The 22,648-nt window shown below is 39.3% G+C and overlaps 2 protein-coding genes across 5 annotated transcripts in view; one reads left to right on the forward strand and one right to left on the reverse strand.

The window, feature by feature from the left end:
* STXBP4 (syntaxin binding protein 4) overlaps window positions 1-15,795 on the reverse strand; it is a 164,853-nt gene extending 149,058 nt beyond the window's left edge. For 2 of the 4 annotated variants that reach the window (XM_082707695.1, XM_082707696.1), the window contains exons 1-3: window positions 15,387-15,491; window positions 3,808-3,884; window positions 3,235-3,356 (exon numbers count right to left, since the gene is read on the reverse strand). In XM_082707695.1, the coding sequence (XP_082563821.1) occupies window positions 3,235-3,281 (47 nt within the window). In that variant the 5' untranslated portion in view covers window positions 3,282-3,356; window positions 3,808-3,884; window positions 15,387-15,491. Of the gene's footprint in view, window positions 1-3,234; window positions 3,357-3,807; window positions 3,885-10,491; window positions 10,630-15,386 lie in introns of all 4 variants that reach the window. The other 2 variants (XM_082707694.1, XM_082707693.1) reach the window with 2 other exon arrangements.
* COX11 (cytochrome c oxidase copper chaperone COX11) lies at window positions 15,483-22,642 on the forward strand. The gene is made up of 4 exons (XM_082707710.1): window positions 15,483-15,913; window positions 19,148-19,303; window positions 20,942-21,067; window positions 21,704-22,642. The coding sequence occupies exons 1-4, from the start codon at window positions 15,551-15,553 to the stop codon at window positions 21,884-21,886; spliced, it is 828 nt and encodes a 275-aa protein (XP_082563836.1). The 5' UTR covers window positions 15,483-15,550; the 3' UTR covers window positions 21,887-22,642.
* The last annotated feature ends 6 nt before the right edge of the window (window positions 22,643-22,648 follow it).

Consider the following 22,648-nt stretch of genomic DNA (forward strand, 5'->3'; position numbering starts at 1 on the left):
CCTCATTATTCTAAAAACACCAAAATCGAGGAAGGTTAACTTGGTGGTCTAAGGTTATGATGCTGGAGAACAGCAATGGAAACCCAGTTTGTCTTACTCCAGAGGGAAAATGTGGTGTTAAGATCTCCTTGGTTGCTGTATTAAAGCCATTGTTGAATTACAGGACTTTCAGCTATCTTCAAACATATCAAAAAACTGAAACTGCTATTAAAAAAGAGTTGCCTCATATCTTACATATGATTATAGCTTTCAGAAAAGACTTTCTTAGCTTCTGCCATAGAAATTCTAACTATATCTTTACAAAAGTGTGTATTTAAAAGTTAAATCATAAAAAAATAGAATGAAAGAAATTAAAATATATTTTTAAAAAACCCAAACCCTTACAAACCTCCCTGCTTTTGAATATTTTGCTCTCTTTGGAGGACAGCCTCCAAGGTTGCATTATACTGAATCAGGCTCTAATGTTGGATGCCCTATCTGGTTACTAGGGCAACAGTCAATTAGCTAGGAAAAGAGGCAGCTGGGATTGGATCCACAATGTTTCACTGTTACAGATTTCAGAAGCTCAGCCCACTCTTGATGGAATATTAAATTGTATGGGCATAACGGAGTGAAACCTAGAAATGAGAGAGTGGAACGGGAAAGGGAATTAAAGGACCTTATTCAGTGCCTCCCATAACCTCTTAAACCGTCTAAATGTGGGTTTCCTTCAATGGGAACAGCATATAATCTCCACCATATATTATTGTTTCAGTAAAAGGTCCCTCCTTTTCTAATACCAACAGAGTATCTGTATTTCATACAGCATTTACTTGCTAGGACCTTATTTTAAAACCCCCTTATGTTAAGAATTTATATTATTCACTTTTTTTGTCTATTAAAAATAGTTTTGCTGCTCAATGTTAATCACAGAGAACTGCAAGTAAAAACCAGGCAAAGATATTGCTACTCACCTATCAGATCAACATAAACTTAAAACTGAAAATGTACTCAGATGGTAAGGATACAGGAAAGAGTACTCTTGTACACTGCTGATGGGAATGCAAAATGGCATAACTCCTAACGAGATAATTTGGTAATCTCTAAATTTACCTTCTGAACCAGAAATTCCATTTCTAGGAATTCATCCCAAAGATACTCTGGCATAAAATACAAAATAGCTTGTCTACAGGGTTATTTATTTTGACATAATTTGTAATCTCTAAAATTTGCAAACAATGGATGTCCATCAATAAGGTACTGACTGATGGCACCTGGGTGGCTCATTCGGTTAAGTGTCTGCCTTCGGCTCAGGTCATGATCTCACGATCCTGGGATCAAGCCCCTCATTGGGCTCCCTGCTCAGCGGGGAGCCTGTTTCTCCCTCTCTCTGCCATTCTCCCTGCTTATACTCTTTCACTCTCTGTCAAATAAATAAATAAAATCTTTAAAAAATATTTAAAAAAAATAAGGTACTGGCTCAATAAATTATGGTACATTCATAGGATAGAATCTACACAGTTATAACAAGGTACAATAAAGACATTTACAGACTGATAAGATCAACAGGATATAATTTAAATTAAAAAAAAAAAAAAAAGGCAAGAACGGGGCACCTGGGTGGCTCAGTGGATTAAGCCGCTGCCTTCGGCTCGGGTCATTATCTCAGTGTCCTGAGATCGAGCCCCGCATCGGGCTCTTTGCTCAGCGGGGAGCCTGCTTCTCTCTCTCTCTCTCTGCCTGACTCTCTGCCTACTTGTGATCTCTCTCTGTGTCAAATATATAAATAAAATCTTTAAAAAAAAAAAAAAAGGCAAGATCAAAAAGTACAGCTATCTTTTTTTAAGAATATGCTGGCATAGGGCACCTGGGTGGCTCAGTGGGTTAAGCCTCTGCCTTTGGCTCAGGTCATGATCTCAGGGTCCTGGGATGGAGCCCTGCATCTGGCTCTCTGCTCAGTGGGAAGACTGCTTCTCCCCTCTCCCCTCTCTGCCTGCCTGTGATCTCTTTCTCTGTCAAATGAATAAATAAAATCTTAAAAAAAAAAAAAAAAAAAAAGAATATGCTGGCAACTGGAACCTAAGAGACGGAACCAAAATATCTGGGGCCATCTTGCCTCAGTCAAAGGATTCTTTCCCATTGGCTCGATTTTGCCTTAGGTAGTTGGACAAAACTTTGTGCTATCCCAGAAAGTCAAACTGTTCAGCACCAGGGCATCGAGCTCTGTGCATGGAGTTCTTTCCATACCACATAGTTGGGCCTGGAGACTAGAGTTTTCCAGTGCTCTCAGGAGGAGGTGTCAGAGAAAGACATCCTGAATTTAACTGGCTTGATACTCATCTCCAGGGAAGACCTGTGAGCCTGAGCTGAAGGACTGGTGTGCACTTGTTTAGTGTTATATACACACATATAATAACATGCATATATATTTATATGCATTTGCTTATATAGAAGAAGCATTGAAAAGGAACTAAGAATAAAAATGGTTATTTATAGGAAGAATGAAGTCACAGAGTGAATGAAGGCTGACTTCTTCATGACTTCTCTGAATATACCTTGTTATATGTGTGTTACATGTTTGCATGTCTGTATGCCCTTTGGAATGTGACTTTACTGTTCCTTCCATTAAAATGTAAAGTCTACATCTCTACCCTTTGAATTTGGACTTGGCTATCTGAATTGCTTCAGTCAGTGGTACACAAGCAAATGTGAGGGAAACAGACATTTGAAAAACACTTGGGTGTGTTGCTTGGAACCATTCTGCCATCATGTGAAAGAGCCTGACCTAGCCTCCTAGAGCATGAGATCAGGTTCAAAGAGACATCAGTCTAGCCTTTCCAGATGAGGCACCAACACATGTGAATGGGGCCATCTTACACTTTGGGTACATACCACAAGAACTGCTCAGCCAAACTCCAAATTATGAGAAAGAATAAATGCTTTTAGGGTGATTTGTTACTCCGCAAAAATTAATCTCTCATTATTTTTATAATGGGATCATAAAATATTTTAGATATTTGAAAAAAATCAGATCAAAAATTTAAAAAAGCATTTTCTACAGAGAATTATAAAAAAGAATGCAGAATTTATCCCATACACTGATTTACATTAGAAGGTAATTATTGATCGACTTCCTTATTATGCTACCTTAAACCACAATTAACTATATAAAATTTTCAATCAGAAGCTCATTAACATTCCACATATTTCAAACTAGGACAGCTCAAAACAAAGTAAATTTAATTTAAAAATTACTTTTCAAGTAGATTGGATGATTCCACAGCAGATGTATTTTTATTCATGATTTTACCACAGGAGCCTTGGATTTAACTAGGCAAATGAAGATATTGATGAAGAGTCTAGAAATTCTTCTTTTCCTAAGAATGCAGAAGTAGAAAAGAAATGTTCACATCTTTAGAGTAGTCAAATTCAATGTCAACTTTGCATAGAACATCATATACATGTATATACATGTGAGGTATATTTTATATATTCTGAAGTATGGCACTTCAGTCAATGCTGATAATTCTGAGAAATACAAAGACAGTTCAAGAAACAGACAGATAGATATAGCTATAGGACCACATCCACATGATTATCTGTACCTATATAAAATCTGCCTTTTCTGGCAGAGGTGAATAACATAGCTAAGCTTCAGGTAACTATTATAGCGTCCACCGTTAATACACTTAAAAATCGCATAATAATAAAAGACTGTGACAAATATCTCTTATAATCACAAGGCTAAAAAGTTTATAGTCAGAATGTGTGTAAAATAATTATACAATATATCCTTGAAGGAAAAAAAAGAAATTCTTATCGTCTTACCAGCTATCTTGAGGGACTTCCTGCAGATCTTATATTACTTTGATGCATATTATGCCATAAGCTTCTTAAATACTTTCCTATGAAAAGAAAATATATATATATATGATTTTAATGTCACATATACAGCTCCACTGTGAACAGTAAAGAGAATGGTATAGTTTCACTGCACTAAAAAAGTTGTATTTGAATAGACCTTTACCTCTCTACATAAAAAATATGAATAAAGTACAGAAACTTTAGAGACATTAAGAACATTTAGCATAACCCTCTTATTAAAGAAATGAATAACTAGATTCAGAAATTGTGTGCTATTCCCCACACAAATGAGAAACAGAGGAAATAGTCAGTGGTTGTTTTTCTAGCTAGCGCTGAGGCTTCAGAGCCTAGAGCATGGACCTTGACATCAGAGACACCTGGACTCCAATTTGAGCTTCTAGGCTTCTCCAAGCCGTGGTTTCTTCATAGGTACTGTAACTACCTTGACTGTAGTGATGGTTTTACAAATGCGTAACCATGTTAAAACTTACCAGATCTTCTAAGGATAAATATGTACTGTTTGCTATAAATCAGTTATATCTTGGGGCACCAGGGTGGCTCAGTTGGATGAGTGTCCAACTCTTGATTTCGGCTCAGGTCATGATCTCAGGGTTGTGATATCAAGCCCTGCATGGGACTCCATGCTGAGCATGGAACCTGCTTAAGAGTCTTTCCTTCTACTCCTCCCTACTTCCCTTGCAGGTGCACATACTCTCTCTAAAAAAAAAAAAAAAAAAAAAAAATAATAATAATAATAAAATACACAAAAATAAATCATATCTTAAGAAAGCAAAATTTTTTTAAAAAATGTGATTTTCATTTAAATTTGGCAGAATGGGGGGTGGTGCCCGGGTGGCTCAGTGGGCTAAAGCCTCTGCCTTCAGCTCAGGTCATGATCCCGGGGTCGTGGGATCGAGCCCTCCATCGGGCTCTCTGCTCAGCAGGGAGCCTGATTCCTCATCTCTCTCTGCCTGCCTCTCTGCCTACTTGTGATCTCTGTCTGTCAAATAAATTAAAAAAATTAAATAAAATCTTTGAAGTTGCCAGAATGGAAAGGGGCTGGGGGGATGGACAAAATAGGTGAAGGGAAGTGGAGGTACAGGCTCCCAGTTACAGAATAAGTCATAAAGAGCCCACTTTATAAGTATAAATTCGTAACATTCATGAATAAATGGGAGAACCAGCATGTAAAATGTTTGACAAATTTCTGGAAGACCAAAAAAGGATGATGAGATGGTAACTCATCAAGAAGGACCACAGAAGCTGAAAGCTAGGGGCAAGGCCTCCTAAACACTTTTTTTTTTTCTTTCCTTTTTTTTTTTTTTTAGAAAAAGAATGTGCATGAGAGCAGGGGAGTGGAGTGGGGAGCAGACAGAGAAGGTGGGAGACGATCTTAAGTAGGTTCCATGCTCTGCACGTAGCCTCATGTGGGGGCTCCCTCTCACAACACTGAGATCATGACCTGAGCCAAAATCAAAAGTCAGACACTTAACCAACTGGGCCACCCAGGTGCCCCGACTTCTTAAACATCTGTGAGCTGGAGCCCAGAGAGAGAAAATGGGAATATGTGTACGGTGTACTGGGTGAACAGAGGTGGCATGCCATACCTCTAAGCTACTGCAGGGAAATCAATAACTCACCACACCAGTAACTGATTCAAAGCAAAATTCTGCCTCAAAATGCAGGAAGGAACCTGTCTTGCAGAATTCCAGAGAGGCCGAGGACTAACAAACCCAAAGTTCTAAGGAGAGCAAAACTAAGGCACAGAACTATAATCAAGGCAATCATCCCAGCTCTTCTCTAACTATTAAATGAGGAAGAAATCACAGATTCTGCTGTAAATCATTTGAATGGTCCTCTGGGAACCCAACATAGTGTTGTTCCACTGGCCTGAATGTTAAAATTCTGCTTCAACTTTCACAGTCTCTGTGGCAGCAAGCAACGGGAACAGGGGAAGCATGCAGATGAAAAGCGGCAGAGAAATGAAGCCAAAGTGAGTAAGATCCCCATCTAGTGGTAATTTTTCCTAACTGGACATAGAGTCCTCAAGTGATGAAACCTAACCTGGGTCTAATAGATATATCGTGGCTAAACTGTACATCAGATTTCATATAAGGTCAAACTTAACAAGGCATTTTAAAATATTACAATGAAATTTAAGTGTTTAAATTACTTCATTCCCTTAACATGCCTGACAGTGTCTTGAGTGCTGGAGGTGAGATTAAAAATCAAAGTCTGTTCCCAGAGAATAGTCAAGTAAACAGACATCAGGAAGGTGCTAAGTGCTCTGACAGTGGTGTGCACAGAAGCGCTCTGAAAGCACTGATGAAGGCCACTCACCCAGAATGGAATCATCATTAAGCATCAATGCGGCCAGGCACTGTGTTAGAAGATTTTACCCTCCCTCAAAGGAGCCCCACAAGGCAGGTATTATTACATATTTATATTCATATAAATGAAAGGTATTTTCATAAATAAAAACCTCATCATGGAGAAGCTATGTGACTTGTCCATGATCATAAGGCTAAGCAGTTTTATTTATTTTTCTTATTTTTAATTTTTTTTGAAGATTTTATTTATTTATTTGACACAGAGAGAGACAGCACAAGTAGGCAGAGCATCAGGTTGAGAGAAAGGGAGAAGCAGGCTCTCCAATGTGTAGGGAGCCCAAGGCAGGCCTCTATCCCAGGGCCCTGGGATCATGACCTGAGCCGAAGGCAGCTGCTTAACTGACTTGAGCCACCCAGGCACCCCAACAATTTTAAAGATTTTATTTATTTGACAGACAGAGATCACAAGTAGGCCGAGAGGCAGGCAGAGAGAGAGGAGGAAGCAGGCTCCCTGCTGAGCAGGGGCTCAATCCCAGGACCCTGGGATCACCTGGGATCATAACCTGAACTGAAGGCAGAGGCTTTAACCCACTGAGCCATCCAGGCGCCCCAACCCCAACAATTTTAAAGTGCAATGTGAATCCAGTTCTCTCAAGCTCCAAACCCAACCTTTTTCCACCACAGCATGCTGAGAAACTGATTTATGTGGGAAAACATTCTCTGAAAATATAGGATGAGAGAGTATTAAGTACTAGTAGGCTGTCTGGAGGTGGAGATGATACTGTTGATTAAACTAACAGATATTGGGCACCTGGGTGGCTCAGTGGGTTAAAGCCTCTGCCTTCAGCTCAGGTCATGATCCCAGGGTTCTGGGATTGAGCCCTGCATCTGGGCTCTCAGCTCAGCAGGCTTCCTTTCCTCTCTCTCTGCCTAATAAATAAATAAAATCTAAAAAACAAAAAAACACAAAACTAACAGAAATGGGCTTAATTTTATCCATCCAAACAGCAGGCTTTTTTTTTTTTTTTTAAATAAGCCAGGTATTCACTGTTGTATCTTTAAACCTTAAATGAGTAAATAAATAAAATGCCATAAAATGCCTTTCCTTTCCCTCTCTTTTATTTATTCCCTATTCTTTCCTTTACAGAAGCTAGCAAGCCCCTCACCCAAAAGGGGTTCTGTGTTACAAACAAACAGACCGACACAAACACACACCAAACTTCACATTATTAATGAATGACACAGAGGGAAAACATTCTATTCTTTTACAAGAAATATGCCCATTCAAGAAAAATATACTGTTTTTCTAGTTTAATGACTCATAAGGGGGAAAATGTGAGGTCAGCAAGAACAGAGAAAGTGGAACACTGAAGGAAAAAATTCTTGTTTCATACAATAAATCTATTCCAGAAAACTTAGAGCTTTACTTTGATTAAAAGTTTAAATTCTATATCATTAGAAAGCTCATTAGATAAAAAACCCGCCCATCATGCATATGTTTGAATAACACTTAATAATTTATATTCCCCAAGAGATGGCATTCAATACTTTCTAAAACTGGTTCTTTTTACCAGACCAAAAATAGAGAAAATAAAAGGAAAGGGATAAAAACATCTGGCAGAAAAGATGGTAAACATTGACTTGATGAAATTACAGTATTGAATGAATAGTCATAATATTGATAGTGAAACAGTATATCTTTTTAGTCTTTTAAAAATAGCTAATACATTCCAATGAGGTATATGTAATGGATGTATATATCCATCTTAACTATCTCCACACCATTTCCACACACTTAAGAACTCACTGTTTGTGTTTCTTGTGAATACTTTAAGTCCTTTATGCATAAACAAATATGAATACATATTGACTCCTTTGCTTTTGTTTCGACTAAGAAAGTAGGTTAGAGCCAGAACAAAGCATCTAGCTGTTCATGCTGAGCACTGTACAACCCCGAGGGTATGGGTCATATACATGATATAAACAGGTCCTCTGGTATTTTTTTTTAAATTAATGTACAACCTGGAATTATTTCCGTATTTTTGCATAGCATCCTAATTCTTTTTTATTTTTCTTTCTTAAGAGGGAGAATCTTAAGCAGGCTCCATGCCCAGATGTAGGGCTTTATCTCACAACCCTGAGATCTTGACCTGATCTCAAATCAAGAGTTGGACACTTAACTGACCGAGCCCAGGCAACTCCCCCAATTCTTATTTTTCATAGTGGCATGCATTCCATTTAATGGATGGACCATATTTATTTATTCCCTTATTGACAGATACTTAAATTGTTTCACATTTTTTGCTATTATAAACATGCTGTAATGAAACCCTATATATAGATCATATTGAATGTGTACAAATTGATCTGTATGACAAATTCACAAAAACAGATTATCAGCATTTACGCACACTTGATATTTTGACTGAAATTGCCAAACTGCCCCCAATCATCAAATGCCCTAATTTACCATCCCTCCAATAATAGTGCCTGATACTCCCAATTCTCAGCCACATGGTTTATTACATAATTATTGGATTTTTTTTTTTGACAATCTTAATGATAAAAGCTGGGGCGCCTGGGTGGCTCAGTTGGTTAAGCAACCGCCTTCGGCTCAGGTCACGGTCCCTGAGTCCTGGGATCGAGTCCCGCATCAGGCTCCCAGCTCCATGGGGAGTCTGCTTCTCCCTCTGACCTTCTCGCCTCTCATGCTCTCTCTCACTGTCTCTCAAATAAATAAATAAAAATCTTTAAAAAAAAAAAAAAGAATTTGTTAATGATAAAAGCGGGATCTTAAGGTCTTAAGTCTGATGGGGCTGAACATTTGTTTTTATGTTTTAAGAACCATTTATATTTATACTTTTCTCGTCTGGGTATTTTAATCTTTTTGTTGTTTACTTAATGCCTTTAAAACATCTATTATTTACATCAAGGTATCTAACAAGCTGCGTAGTTAAGGAACTCTAATGCCATTTAGTTGTTTTTCTAAAGTGAAAATGAACCAGAAGTAAAGGGAAGAAACACAAGGTGTGGCAACAAAGAAGGACAGAAATGTGGACTTACTACTAAACCCAAGCAGTCCCTTCATCATCATCATCATCATCACCAGCACCACCACCACCACCCGGGGCATGGAGCCTGCTGAAGATTCTCTCTCTTCCTCTGCCCCTCCCCCACGGTCTCTATCCCCCCTCTCTTGGAGGATAGATGGAAGGAAGGAAGGGAGGGAGGAAGGAAGGAAATTAGTTCTTTCTGGTTCTGTCTCCTTTAATGTCATTTTCTTTTTACGTCATTTTCTTCTTTTATCTCCATTTGCTAAAGTATCAGCAAATTTTGCAAGGTGAAAGAGAAAATACCATAGATCTGGTATGTACCAGAGAAAACTGGCTATGTCCTTTAAATAATTTCTCATGATTATTCCTTTGTAAGCAAACTGGCAAGCAGTAAAAATAAATAAAAGACACTTTTTCCCTGCTATAGTTTAGAAAGAAGTAAGTCTTATAGAAAAGAACTCGCAGTACCAACAGTGTGTAATGTTAATTTCCTCCCTCATTAACCATTTCTAGAATTCTCTTTGCTAGTAGTTGGTTATATATACACAAGGGCATTGCATTAAGAAGAGCTGTAGTTTAGAAGTTAAGATATCCAGATTTGAGTTCTATTTCTGCCGTCCACTAACCAAGGAACTCACTAAACGACTCCGCTCCCCAGTTTCGCTATATGTAGAATGACAAGATCATTCATAAAGTGATCTTTAAAGGTTCTTCTTTGGTTCTATGAATCAAAAATCTGATTCCTGGCTTACTAAACTACAAGCACCTCAATAGTTTTTCAGAGGAGGACTTTCTTTTTAAAATGTGCATGCACCTCTAAGACCAGTCTTATCCGTGAATGGGATAGGGCAGCTGGCAGTCAGGTCATTTGGAAGGAACTGGAGGGAAGGAAAAAAAAAAGGAGTTGGATAGTAAAATTTTACATTAAGGTAATTTCAAGAGAAGAGGAGAGAATGATGGTGCTGGTTATCTAATAAATACTCTGTTTGGATTCTGGGACAGATAAGTTGGAAATGCTTGTATATATAAACTGTCATTACTATTAAAACAATTGAATAGTTCTTATAAAGTTAGACCTATAGATTCAGCATTATACTTGAAGAGACAAAACAAAGTGTTTAGAAACTGTGGCAACCTTATCACAGCAGAGATTCTTTGAGATAGCGTTAGTATTTAAATAATTCCAGGGCTATATGATCAGGAACAGCTTCCTTTCCTGGGCTAGACTTAATTGATCTTTGAAAAATTTCATGAAAGTGGGGCACCTGGGTGGCTCAGTGGGTTGGGCCTCTGCCTTCAGCTTGGGTCATGGTCTCGGAGTCCTGGGATTGAGCCCCGCATCAGGCTCTCTGCTCAGCGGGGAGCCTGCTTCCCCCTCTCTCTCTGCCTGCTGTGATCTCTCTCTGTGTGTCAAAAAAATAAATAAAATCATTTTTAAAAATTACATGAAAGTTTTAGAAAATCAAGATATAAAAGATCAAAGGCTTATTTTACTATCTCCTTTATTTTGTACCCAAAGACAATATTCTGCTAATGAACTTTTTTTCTTCCAAGAATCTAAGCAAAAAACAAAACAAAACAAAACAAAAAACTAAGCAGTTCAGGAATGCTGCTCATTTGCCCTGGGGGTGGACACACAGCAACAGCCTGTAACACACCCACAGCCCTGTGGGAAACACTGGAAAACTGCTTGAAAGGAGGAGTCCTAAACTCAGGGGCTCTTCATTAGAGCAAGAGCTCACTGCTCTGGGAAGTTTCCCTACACTAGCAAACAGCCTTCTGCTTGCTTTCACTGGTGCAGTCGTCCCCCAAACATTTTACTCAGTACAACCATGTGCACTATGCTGAGTGCTCGTGATAATATGGTGTACCAGAAAAGGTCCCTGCTCTTATGGCATCTACATTCTAGTGTTGAGAGAAAAAATACTAAAAAAGGAAACAACAAAACAAGCTGGATTTCAGATACACAAATGTGACTAGACAGAGAAGGGCTGATTTAGGATTGGGTAGTGGTGTCCCAGCTGAGATCCAAATGATAGGTCAGCCAGGAGAAAAACTGAGGAACAAAGTGTCCAAGGAAGAGAAAAGGTCTCAAGGAAGCAAAATAGGTTTTGGGTGTTTACACACAAAAAGAAGTGTGGCTGGAACATGGTGAATGTGGGGAGAGAGAAATAGTAGATAAAATTCAGGAAGCAGGCAGGGTCTAACTGACCTAGGCTCTTATGCGCCATGGTAAGGAGCCTGGATTTTGTTTGATGTTATTTCATATACCCTGACTATTCTCAGGACACCTGAGTTTGCCTTTTGCCTTATCTCTTACCTTTCACTTCCTGAGATTCAGCTCTCTGCTTTTGTATTTTCCCTAGTTTTCCGCTTCTGCGTTTAACTCTGCTCATCTCAGGAAGGCTGACATGGCTTTATCCTGAATTATGTTAAAATCTCATTCTGGGGATGCCTGGGTGGCTCAGTGGGTTAAAGCCTCTGCCTTTGTTTCAGGGTCCTGGGATTGAGCCCCGCATTGGGCTCTCTGCTCAGCGGGGAGGCTACTCCCCCCCCCCCACCATCTCTGTCTCTGACTGCCTCTCTGCCTACTTGTGATCTCTGTCAAATAAATAAATAAAATATTTTATAAAAAAAATAAAAAATTTTAAAATGTCATTCCCGCTATTTGGGCCAAAGGCCCCTTTTAAAAGGAGGCTCTTATGTGACTGCACAGGTCACCTATCCACAAAGCTGGCCCTCATCTTAATAAATATTTTTTTTAAAATGCCTTCTATGGATGGATGATTTCTGCTCTCATTTCACCTGATCTATCAAATATATAAACTTTTCCAAGATCTTTTAAATAGAGTAGCTCCTCAAACATGTGGCTTAAAGGAAGCTGCCAGGAAATAAGAAACTAGGACATCAAGACTTACTGAGACAACTTCATGATGTCACTGCAATCGCTAAAAACTGTGATGATCCAGATTATTCTCAAACAAACTATAACTCACTTGTTCTTACTACTTATTGAGAGGCATAATTCTTCCTCTTATAGGTATAAGGACATTATTATATAGAAGCCAAATAAGAGTTGTTAGTACTTTTGGAATAACTGCTAGGTGGTTCACATTGCCAAGTGGATCTAGTTTTATTAGGCAAATAGCTAAGAAATGCAGCTATGTGACTAACACATTAAGATTTAACTAGAAATTTCCTTAGTTTATAATATGCATTACAAATACTAAAATATGTAAATACAAACCACATTTTTAACATGATACATCTTTATAATCTTTAAGTTTTCATAAAGCCTGAGAACCAATAATCAGATAAGAGAATGTGTGACTATCAGGGGGCTTGGGTGGCTCAGCTAGTAAGAATCTACCTTCCGCTCAGGTCATGATTCTGGAGTCTCAGGATGGAGTCCTGCATGGGGCTTCAGCTTAGCAGGGAAACTGCTTCTCCCTCTACCCTCCCCATCTTGTGCTTTCTCGCTCACTCTCTCTCACATAAATAAATAAAATCTTTAAAAATATATTTAAAAAAAAAAGAAGAAAATGTGTGACTATCAAATGGTTTCTCTTCCCCCCCATTTTTCCCACCTTCACCCATTTTGCTCACCTCCAGCCCCCCAAATGGTTTGTATAACAACCAATTTTACCTATTATGTAAAACTGGACATGATCATAGCTAATTAGGAAGGGTTCACAATGTTTAGTTACTTACTGCTAAAGAATGATATAAATTAAAGGTGCCAAGTCTGAAATGTCAGTCCAGCCTCTCATATTTTAAGTTTGTAATCAACATCTCTACCTGCAGAACAGGGTTGTACTAACCTTGCCCTGAGGTGCTCCTATTCCATTCACGGTAGAACTCATTACTTAGCATTAGTTATCATAATGATTTATGCAATTTCGCAAGCATACTCAGACTCAAGAGAATTATAGCTAATACCATTTTACTGCTATCAAGATTACCTTGGAAACGAATAGTTTCATTTGTAATTACAAAACAAAATAAAGGATGCCAAGACACAGGCACTATTACTGATACATTTATACCACTACCTGATGCTACATGGAAGGTGTGCCTGGAGGAAAAAAATGGTTAAGGGAATGTATTGTTGGTTTTAGTGACATTAATGTTTGCATCAGGTCTGAGTCTACGCTGTTAAGAAACTCAATATATGATAGGTCTTGTCCTGAAAAAGCTGACAATCTGGTATAAGAACTAAGGTAAGTATAGATGAAAAGATTTTCAAACATAAAACAATACAAATAAATCTGCAGAATCATAGCATCTTGGTGTTTGTGCCACAGCAGGAATGAGTCAGAAAATACCTGGATCTTAGTGGCTTTGCAATTTTCTGGCCCTGTGACTACAAGTTAATCAATTACTCATACTCACTCAAGGTGACCACCATTACTCACCTTAACTGCCTCCTAACTGCTCTATTTCCATTTTTACCCCCTCCCTTTAATGGATTCTCCACAGCATAACCAAGGTCTTTTTTAAAAAGTGTGAATCAGGGGCACCTAGGTGGTCCAGTGGGTTAAAGCCTCTGCCTTCGGCTCAGTTCATGATCCCAGTGTCCTGGGATCGAGCCCCACAACGGGCTCTTTGCTGAGCAGGAAGCCTGCTTCCGCTCCTTCTCTCTCTGCCTGCCTCTCTGCCTGCTTGTGATCTCTGTTTGTCAAATAAATAAATAAAAATCTTAAAAAAATGTGAATCAGATCATATCACTTGTATGCTTCAACCTAAACTCTGTAGTAATTCAAACCCTTGGACATGGCTTATAAAAGACTCTGTATTATCTGGCCCCTAATAATACCTTTTTGACCTTATTTCCTACTACTTTCTTCCCAGCTCACTATGCTAGGAACACAGAGGCCTCATTTGTTCTGCAGTGCTACTAGCTCTTACTTGCCTCTGGGCCTCTGCACAGCTTGGAACTGTCATTGTGCAAGTAGGCTCCTTATCATGATTCAGGACTAGGCTCAAATGTCACATTTTCAGAAAGACTTCACTACCTCTTCTCATTATTATTCTCAATCACACTATCCTCTTCTATTGTCTCCCTGTACTGATTGTTATCTGAAATACCCTCATTTATATATCTGTTACTTGATTATCTCCAGCGTCCCCCAGGAGGAAGAACACTTCAGAAGAGAAGTGGCTGTGTTTGCCTTTCTCTGTGCTGTAGTCCCAGCAGCTTGAGCAAGGTCTGGGCCATAGAAAAGTGCAATAAATAAACTGTTTTTTTTTTTTTTTAAATTAAATTAATGTTATTTATGTATGCTTCAGGCTTTGCATCTCCTCATCTGTAAAAAAAGGGGATAATTATACCTGCACCACTCATTAGAAATAGAGTCTAACATTTACTAAATTTTTACTATATCTCAAGGAGAGTGAAAAATCACTTTATATGCATATTCTCATACTATTTCCATTTTACTAATAAGGTCGCCACTTCTTACAGAGGTGAAATAACTGGCCTAAGGACACAAGGTGATAGTGGGACGCGGGCATGACCCCAGAGCTGAACCTCAGAATGTGGGCTTTTCTCCACTCTTTGATAGTTTCTAGAAGGATGTTTCCTTCCATTACAGCAAAAGAGGCTGTGCCGTCTGCTCCCCTGAGGTCCTACTTTGTTTGTCCTGTGCGTCAAGCGGAGAAAGGTATTACATCCCCCAAAGGGTTCTTTCCCAAGATGAATATCCCCATTTCTTTCAATCCTTCCTTAAAGCATCTTCATGCCTTGGTCATTGTCCTCTGGACAAACTCGTTTGACAACGTCTCTCTGCTCCAGAACTGGTTATTTTAACTGAACAAATGGTTAAGGGGCATCAGCGACGAGGCAGCCGATTCCCAGCGGCTGAGATAATGCAGATGTGCGAGTGTAGTTGTGCGCTGTGGTGAACACAGGCAGGCTTCCTGGAGGAGGTGATCCCTGAGCTCAAGTCCAGAGCAGTAAGCCGCTAGCGGTAGGAGGCTGAGGGCCGCTAGGTCGAAACAAAAGATGGTGCAGTGAGTTTAAGACGACCTGGGACACAAGCTCAAAGGATGATGTGTTTGCACCTCGCGGAGCGCATGGCGTTTTCCTAAAAGTAACTTTGAAAAGCACTGGAGGGAAGCAAAGTGGGAGGAACAGTCATGGAGCCAAACGCGAACTTACCCGTAATCCGGTAACCCGGCCTCCGTAGCCCGACTGCCAGCGCCACCACCTGAGGAGTCCTGTAGCCAGAGCAGCGGCAAGCTCCTCCCAGTTGTCGCGAGACTGTCCAGGCATCGCGAGATCTGTCTTCTCGTCTCCAATGCCAGGAGCTCTCTCTGGGCGCTATGGGAGGACTCTGGCGTGGGGCATGGAGGCGCGCTACCTTCTGTGGCTGGCGCTGGAGTCACCCTGGGTCCCCGACCAAGGTTGCCGAGAGCGCAGAACCGTTTCTCAGGCCGGGAAGGAGTGGGACAGGAAGTGCTGAGAGGGGGCTGAGGCGGCTTGGGCCATGGAGGCGCCCGAACCCGGGCCCAGACCTGGCCCTGCAGCCGCCACGGCGGCCGAAGAGCACGAACCCTTTCACACGCGCGCAGGAGGAGGACTGGCGGCGTCGGAACAAGACGGTCCTCACGTACGTGGCCGCCGCCGCCGTGGGCATGGTGGGGGCGTCGTACGCCGCCGTGCCCCTTTATCGGCTCTATTGCCAGGTAGGGGGCGGTGCTGCCTCCTGGGTGCTGTCCGAGGCGGGGGGTGCGGAGGTCCCTAGGCAGCGATCGCTCCTCCGTGTCGTGTGGAAGGGCCTGAGGTTGGCCACTAGAGGGGAAACAGGCTTTAAAAAGTACTTTCCCGGGCTTACCGGAAGTGGTTCGTGGTAAGGCTCCAAGTAGAACCCGAGCCCCTGTAGCGGTCGTGCTTACCCCGACCCCACTGGAGTGGCATTCCCTATCTCCGAGCTGCGCTGCTGAAGACGTCCGCAGCCTTATACTTGGCTCTCCACCAATCGGCCTTACCCTTTGGCTGCTCACACACGTGTTCTTTTAGAAAATGTGAGTTACTGGAGTACCGTCCTTCCGTGCACCATATATGGTTTCTGTGCGATGGTTAACCCTGGAAGTGGGAGTATGCTTGTCAGTCGGGCTTCAGCTGGAAGTCCTTTTAATCCCTACAAAGGCATGAGTTGGGCGTTTGGGGCTTCCCTCCCGTGTTGATACATACGTGTAATCTGCCTACCCGGGGCCCCCTTTTAGATCAGAAACCCTAATTCAGTTCGTCAGGTGTGGTCTCCCAGAGAACCGGCGTCCCATCATCACCTGGGGGCTGGAGTGCACATTACCAAGTCAAGCTCCAGAGCTACTGCATCAGAAACTCTGCGAGAGGGGCCCGGCAGTCTGTGCTATTTTAAATAAGTCGCCTAGCTGTGTTTGATGCAGACTAGTATTTGAGAACCATAAACAAAGGCAAACTTTACTACGTATTTCACATATATTCTTAAGAATTAAGGGATTAATTAATAGTTTGCTGTTTTGGCTAGGCATTAGGTTCACTAGTGGAGCTGCTTTAATAAATGTGTTTTGGGGCTCCCTCACCCCAGAGATTCTGATTAGGTCTGGGAAGGGGCCAGGAATTTCTGTTTAAGAAACAAAAGTGAGAGCTACATTCATGTCATTCACTGAGTGTTTGATAGTGGTTCTCCCAACTTTGTTGTGTGTGGGGGGGTTCATCCGGAGAGCTTTTAAAAATCCTGACACCCAGGTCACGTCCCTAACCGGTTAAATCAGAATGTCTCCCAGAAGGAGTCCGGCATTTGTAACTCTCTAAAGATTCCTCAGGTTTCCCAGTGTGTGGCAGAGTTTGGGAATCACTGCTTAACTGCCTGTATTGTTAATGCCTCGCTTACTTCTCTTCTCCTTTTGGACATGAACGTGCTATTTTCCATAATGACTAAAAACAGCAGAAGTCTAAAGGACTTTTCAGTCTCCTAATATTAGTATTTATGGGGTATGCAGTAGCTTAATTTGGGAGGATGAGTATAGAATGTGAATTAGTTTTAATCAGAGAGCACTCTGGACCTAGCATGGATCCCCAAACTCGCAGTTAGTTAAATCGTAAAACTGAATCCAAAATAGCAAGTATAAATCTCCACAAACCATGAGGGGAGAAGGGGGTCAGTTTTATTTTCAGGGAATATTTAGTAACATCTGAAGACATTTTTGGTTGTCATAAATTGGGAGGTGAGCAGGGAAGGTCCTACTGATGTCCTAGTGCATAGAGGCTATGGATGCTGCTGAATGTTCAATACTGCACAGAACAGACACTTCCCCCACCTCCCCCACCAAAAAAAACCCAGAAAAACCCAAAGAATTATCCAACCTGAAATGCCCTTAGTGCCAAAGTTGAGAAACCCCGGGTTTCACACTTAAGTGAATGACAGTATTTTGTGCATGAGTGTGCAGATGCAGGGCAGGATAGTAAAAATTGTAATTTGTAATCCTAAAAAATCAAGTTGGACTTTACACGGTGACATTTCCTAAAGAGCCTTTTTTTTTTTTACTTTTGGAGTCACAGAACTTTAGAGCTAAAAATAAGGAGTTATATAATAAGTTTAATACAGTGACCACACATTTAATGAATATGGAAGATATAGCCCCCCAAAGTAAGATTTATTCAGTTCTTGGAGCTAGTTAGTAGCAGAAGTAGACTAGAGCCCAGGACATATTTTTCATTGCCCTTTTCTGTTCTTAAGTTATCTAATTACCAAATTTGCAAATTTGAAGAATCTATATGCAAAGACTGTCTGTCAGAATACATTAAGGAATCTTTATTCAAGTGACTCATATTCTTCAGGAGTTACGTCTTAAAACTTAAGCACTATATATATGTTTACAAAAAATAAAAAATTAAAAAAAAAAAAACAAACTTAAGCACTATAGCTCTCTTGGGCAGAAGAATTTACTTATCAAACAAGATAAAGGCTTACCCTATCAGCTTACAGGTTTATAATGTAATGCAATAATGTTGTAGGGCAGTTGAGTGCAGTTAGTTGACTTGTGTAATACATGGAAGATAGTAATACTATATTTTGCTGGGAGTCTTCCCCTAGCCTCAAATTTGGTATTTTTTTCCTAGTATAGTAACAGATTAATTATCCGGAGACCAGAATTCTGGCAACCTCAAGCATCAGAAGAATGATGACCCTGGAAGTAAGGATTTTTCTTTTTAAACATCTCTGATGATAAGGAGATAATTAATGGCAATGAAGATAGGCAAGAAATGTCAGACACAGATATTCTGTTGTCTTGTGATTTATTCAGTTGCCAAAGGGATCAGTTTTTCTGATTAACCAATGATATTTATAAAAGCTATACTATACAAAGTACAGAAAAAAATTACAAAAACATTTACCAACATGGAAAAATACTTATGATGCTTGAGAAAAGCAGAATACAAAAGTGAAACTACAAACTAATCTATGCTATTAAAATCATGATATGGAAAAGAATGATAGGACTATGGGTAATAGAATTAGTTTCATTGAAATGATAGGGCCGTGGGTAGTTTTTTACTTCTGTTAATGATTAGTAGTTTATATGAAGCACTAGCAATACGTAGACGTATGTTTACTGGAAAGTTAAGCTAAAATTCTGAGCTATATATTATTGGTGGGGAGTCTGCTTTCTCTCAAATGACTCATTTTTTTACTATGTCCAATAACCAAGTGATTACTGAAAAAATAAAGTGACTTACAAATAGAGGCCCTTGACACCCCAAAGGTGGTCAAGCCATTGACACATTAATAGGTAGTGGCCAGTGACAGTATATAAACTGGGCTTCTACTAGATTACTAAATTGTTTTTAAAATTTGTTTTTATCCAATAAACCATCACCTGAAAGTATTATTTGACATATTACCCTGTAATATTCTTAATATCTTTAATACCTAGACTACTGGTCTTGGAGGATCAGCAGTAGCAGGTCATGCATCAGACCAGATTGAAAACATGGTGCCTGTTAAGGATCGAATTATTAAAGTCACCTTTAATGCAGATGTGCATGCAAGTCTCCAGTGGAATTTTAGACCGCAGCAAACAGAAATATATGTAAGTGACTATAAGTAGTTATTAAGATTATTTTTTTCATTTTAAAATTTATCGTTAAACTGTTTAACAATTTAGGGAACACTTATGTAAACTTAATCTCAAAATACTAAGACTCCATTAATGTAATTGTTTTATTCTCACAGACTACTTTTGACAGTGCCCTATACAATGTAACAGTATACTGTATGATACTGTAGTAAAAGTCAGTTTGGAATGATGGAAAATGTCATTTGTTCTTATTAGAGTCATATTAAGAATTCACTCTCTTTGCTATGTGGTTAACTTTCCCTCAGGTATAGATAAGGGGGAAAGGTTGAAAATCATTGATTACTATGAAAAGTAGTTTACTGATTTATATAAAAAATATGCCTGTATCAAAAAAAATTGAGAAACTTTGAAGTAATCATATTAGTCGTGTTCTACTTCAGAAAAGCTATACCTTAAAAGTTTCCTAAAATCTTGACTAACTGGAATCCTAGAGGATTTAACTGAAATTATTTCATGAACTGAGGAATAGTCAGAAATGCTTCATTATGACCCTTACTGGAAAACCTTTATAAATATTGGTGTCTCCCCAGGTTAGTAAACATTACTGAATCTCTTCAATGATTGAAAGTTTTATAGGTTATGATCTTTAATATTCTAATCACATAGTAGTGTTTAAGATATTAGTGGCTGCATTGGTATAAATGACAGAATCTTTTGGAAATCCATTTTTTTAAAGCCTTGCAAGTTTTAAAAATGTGTTCTCTCAAAAAGAGTATTCATGCTTTTTGGTTAAATAAAAGTTCTATTCAGTCAGTTTTATTCTGGTTATAAGCTTAATTTGCTCTAGTTGGTAACTTAGTGTATTTGGTATCAGTGTTAAGAAATCAGGTTTGGGGGTGCCTGGGTGGCTCAGTGGGTTAAAAAGCCTCTGCCTTTGCTCAGGTCATGACCCCAGGTACCTGGGATCGAGCCCCATATCAGGCTCTCTGCTCAGCAGGGAGCCTGCTTCCTCCTCTCTCTGCCTACTTGTGATCTCTCTCTGTCAAATAAATAAATAAAATCTTTAAAAAAAAAAAAAAAAGAGGGGCACCTGGGTAGCTCAGTGGGTTAAGCCTCTGCCTTCGGCTCAGGTCATGATCTCAGGGTCCTGGGATCGAGCCCCGCATCGGGCTCTCTGCTCAGCAGGGAGCCTGCTTCTCAGTCTCTCTCTCTCTCTCTCTCTCTCTGCCTGCCTCTCTGCCTGCTTGTGATCTCTGTCTGTCAAATAAATAAATAAAATCTTTAGAAAAATGAAAGAAAAGAAATCAGGTTTGGGCTGTGATAGGCTTGGCTGTCCTTGAACATTTTAAGTAATTTAATTTGCAGATTATTACTTGAAGACCTGAGATATACAAAAGGACAAAGCACAATTAATAATGAATAGGAAACTGGTTCCACTGACATATGCAAGTAAAAATTGAAAACCAGATATTAAAAAAAAGAAAGATATTCATGGGTAGTATTCACAATTTATTTTGCTGATCCTCAATATTAGTTTAGATAAAGTATTGTGGTCTGATGGATAGGAAAAATAATATGACTAATTTAATATAAGGGAAAGGAGGAGCTGTGAGATTTGAAATATTGATAATGTGTATTTCCTTAAAACAGGTAGTGCCAGGAGAGACTGCACTGGCGTTTTATAAAGCTAAGAATCCTACAGACAAACCAGTAATTGGAATTTCTACATACAATGTTGTACCATTTGAAGCTGGACAGTATTTCAATAAAATACAGGTACAGCTTATATATGCAAACTTTAGTATTAAACTTACTGCAGTGTTTAGTAGAAACTAATTTCCGAAAATTCATTTCTTCTAAACGTTAAACTTTTTTCCCATTGCTTAAACAGGTATGCAGAGGTTGAGATGAACCAAATTTTAATTTCTTTAAAATTAGAAGAGGAACAGGGCGCCTGGGTGGCTCAGTCAGTTAAGTGTTAAAGTCTTGATTTTGGTTCAGGTTATGATCTCAGGGTCATGGGATCAAGCCTGGCAGTGGGCTCAGTGCTCAGCTGGGAGTCTGCTCCAGATTCTTCTCCCACTCTCCATTGGCACCCCCAACACCAATTTTGTTGAGTCTCTTTTTTTTTTTTGAAATTTTTAAGATTTTATTTATGAGTGAGAGCGCGTGTGTGCATGCACAAAAGTCGAGGGGAGGGGCAGAGGGAGAAGTAGACTCCCTGCTGAGCAGGGGGGAGCCCATTGAGTCTCAATTTAAAGCAAAAATCAAAAATACTGTCATTTCGTCTCAGAACTTAGATAATATTTAGTTATTTTTCTTATAATATTGCTCACTAAAGCCAAAAAATGGACCATTATTAATATTTCTATTCTAAAAGAAATTAAAGAAATATCTTTCTATAACTTCTAGTGCTTCTGTTTTGAGGAACAAAGGCTTAATCCACAAGAAGAAGTTGATATGCCAGTGTTTTTCTACATTGATCCTGAATTTGCTGAAGATCCAAGAATGGTGAATGTTGATCTCATCACTCTTTCCTACACTTTTTTTGAAGCAAAGGAGGGACAGCAGTTGCCAGTTCCAGGCTATAATTGAAGTTAGCACCTAAGTCCTGCTTCAGATTTGTGATTTTTGAAAAATCATGTATCTACTCTTCTCAGGGGAGAAATATCCTACAGTAATGTGAAGCTATTTTAAATATTATTTAATGCTGTATTTTTTTTTCTCAACTAATTTACCCTACTTAAAATTGAACGGTTTCTATCATAAGGAATCCACATGCCTATTTGAATGTATGACTATTCAAAGCCATAGAGTAATACAAGTAATACTAAAAGTAATATTGATAAGTAATAATAAGAGAAACTCCTGTTTCTTAAATATGTAGGCATGGACTTGATGGTTCAGATTAATTCTATTTGCTCCCCTTACAGATTATTAGCCCTTCATACTTGTAGCAGTGAATATTTTTGTTATTCCTAGGGTTATCTATTTTAGGCTCCAGGTCTTCTGCCCATTTTTATTATTTCTAAAATAGTCGGGTTACTACTTTTTTCTTTTATTGTGAATAGTCACTACTTTAAAAGCTCACGATGGAAGAAGAACCACTGAGCCCTAACAGCTTGCCTAGAGGTAACATACTGACTTCAGATTTGACTGTTTGTCCTTTAGGCCCTAGGGCTATTTTATATTCTGAAATTTTGGCATCATGAAATGAAATAAAATGTACAAATATATTAACTAGGATCATAGCATTTCCTTTGATAGTTCAAGTCCCTGAATGTTGTAAATGTGGAATTGTGAAGACTCATATCAGAAGTTCTATGAATAAACTCTGTTAAAAAAAAAAAAGACATA

This window comes from Mustela nivalis (genome assembly GCF_964662115.1).
Source record: "Mustela nivalis genome assembly, chromosome: 17".
In the NCBI taxonomy this organism is placed as follows: Eukaryota; Metazoa; Chordata; class Mammalia; order Carnivora; family Mustelidae; genus Mustela; species Mustela nivalis.

Excerpts from the sequence above, each read along its gene's own strand:
- COX11 (XM_082707710.1), top strand. The coding sequence starts at position 15,551 with ATGGGAGGACTCTGGCGTGGGGCATGGAGGCGCGCTACCTTCTGTGGC. Across the intron at positions 15,914-19,147 it reads TTTATCGGCTCTATTGCCAG|ACTACTGGTCTTGGAGGATC; the intron begins GTAGGGGGCGGT and ends TTTAATACCTAG. Across the intron at positions 21,068-21,703 it reads AGTATTTCAATAAAATACAG|TGCTTCTGTTTTGAGGAACA; the intron begins GTACAGCTTATA and ends TATAACTTCTAG.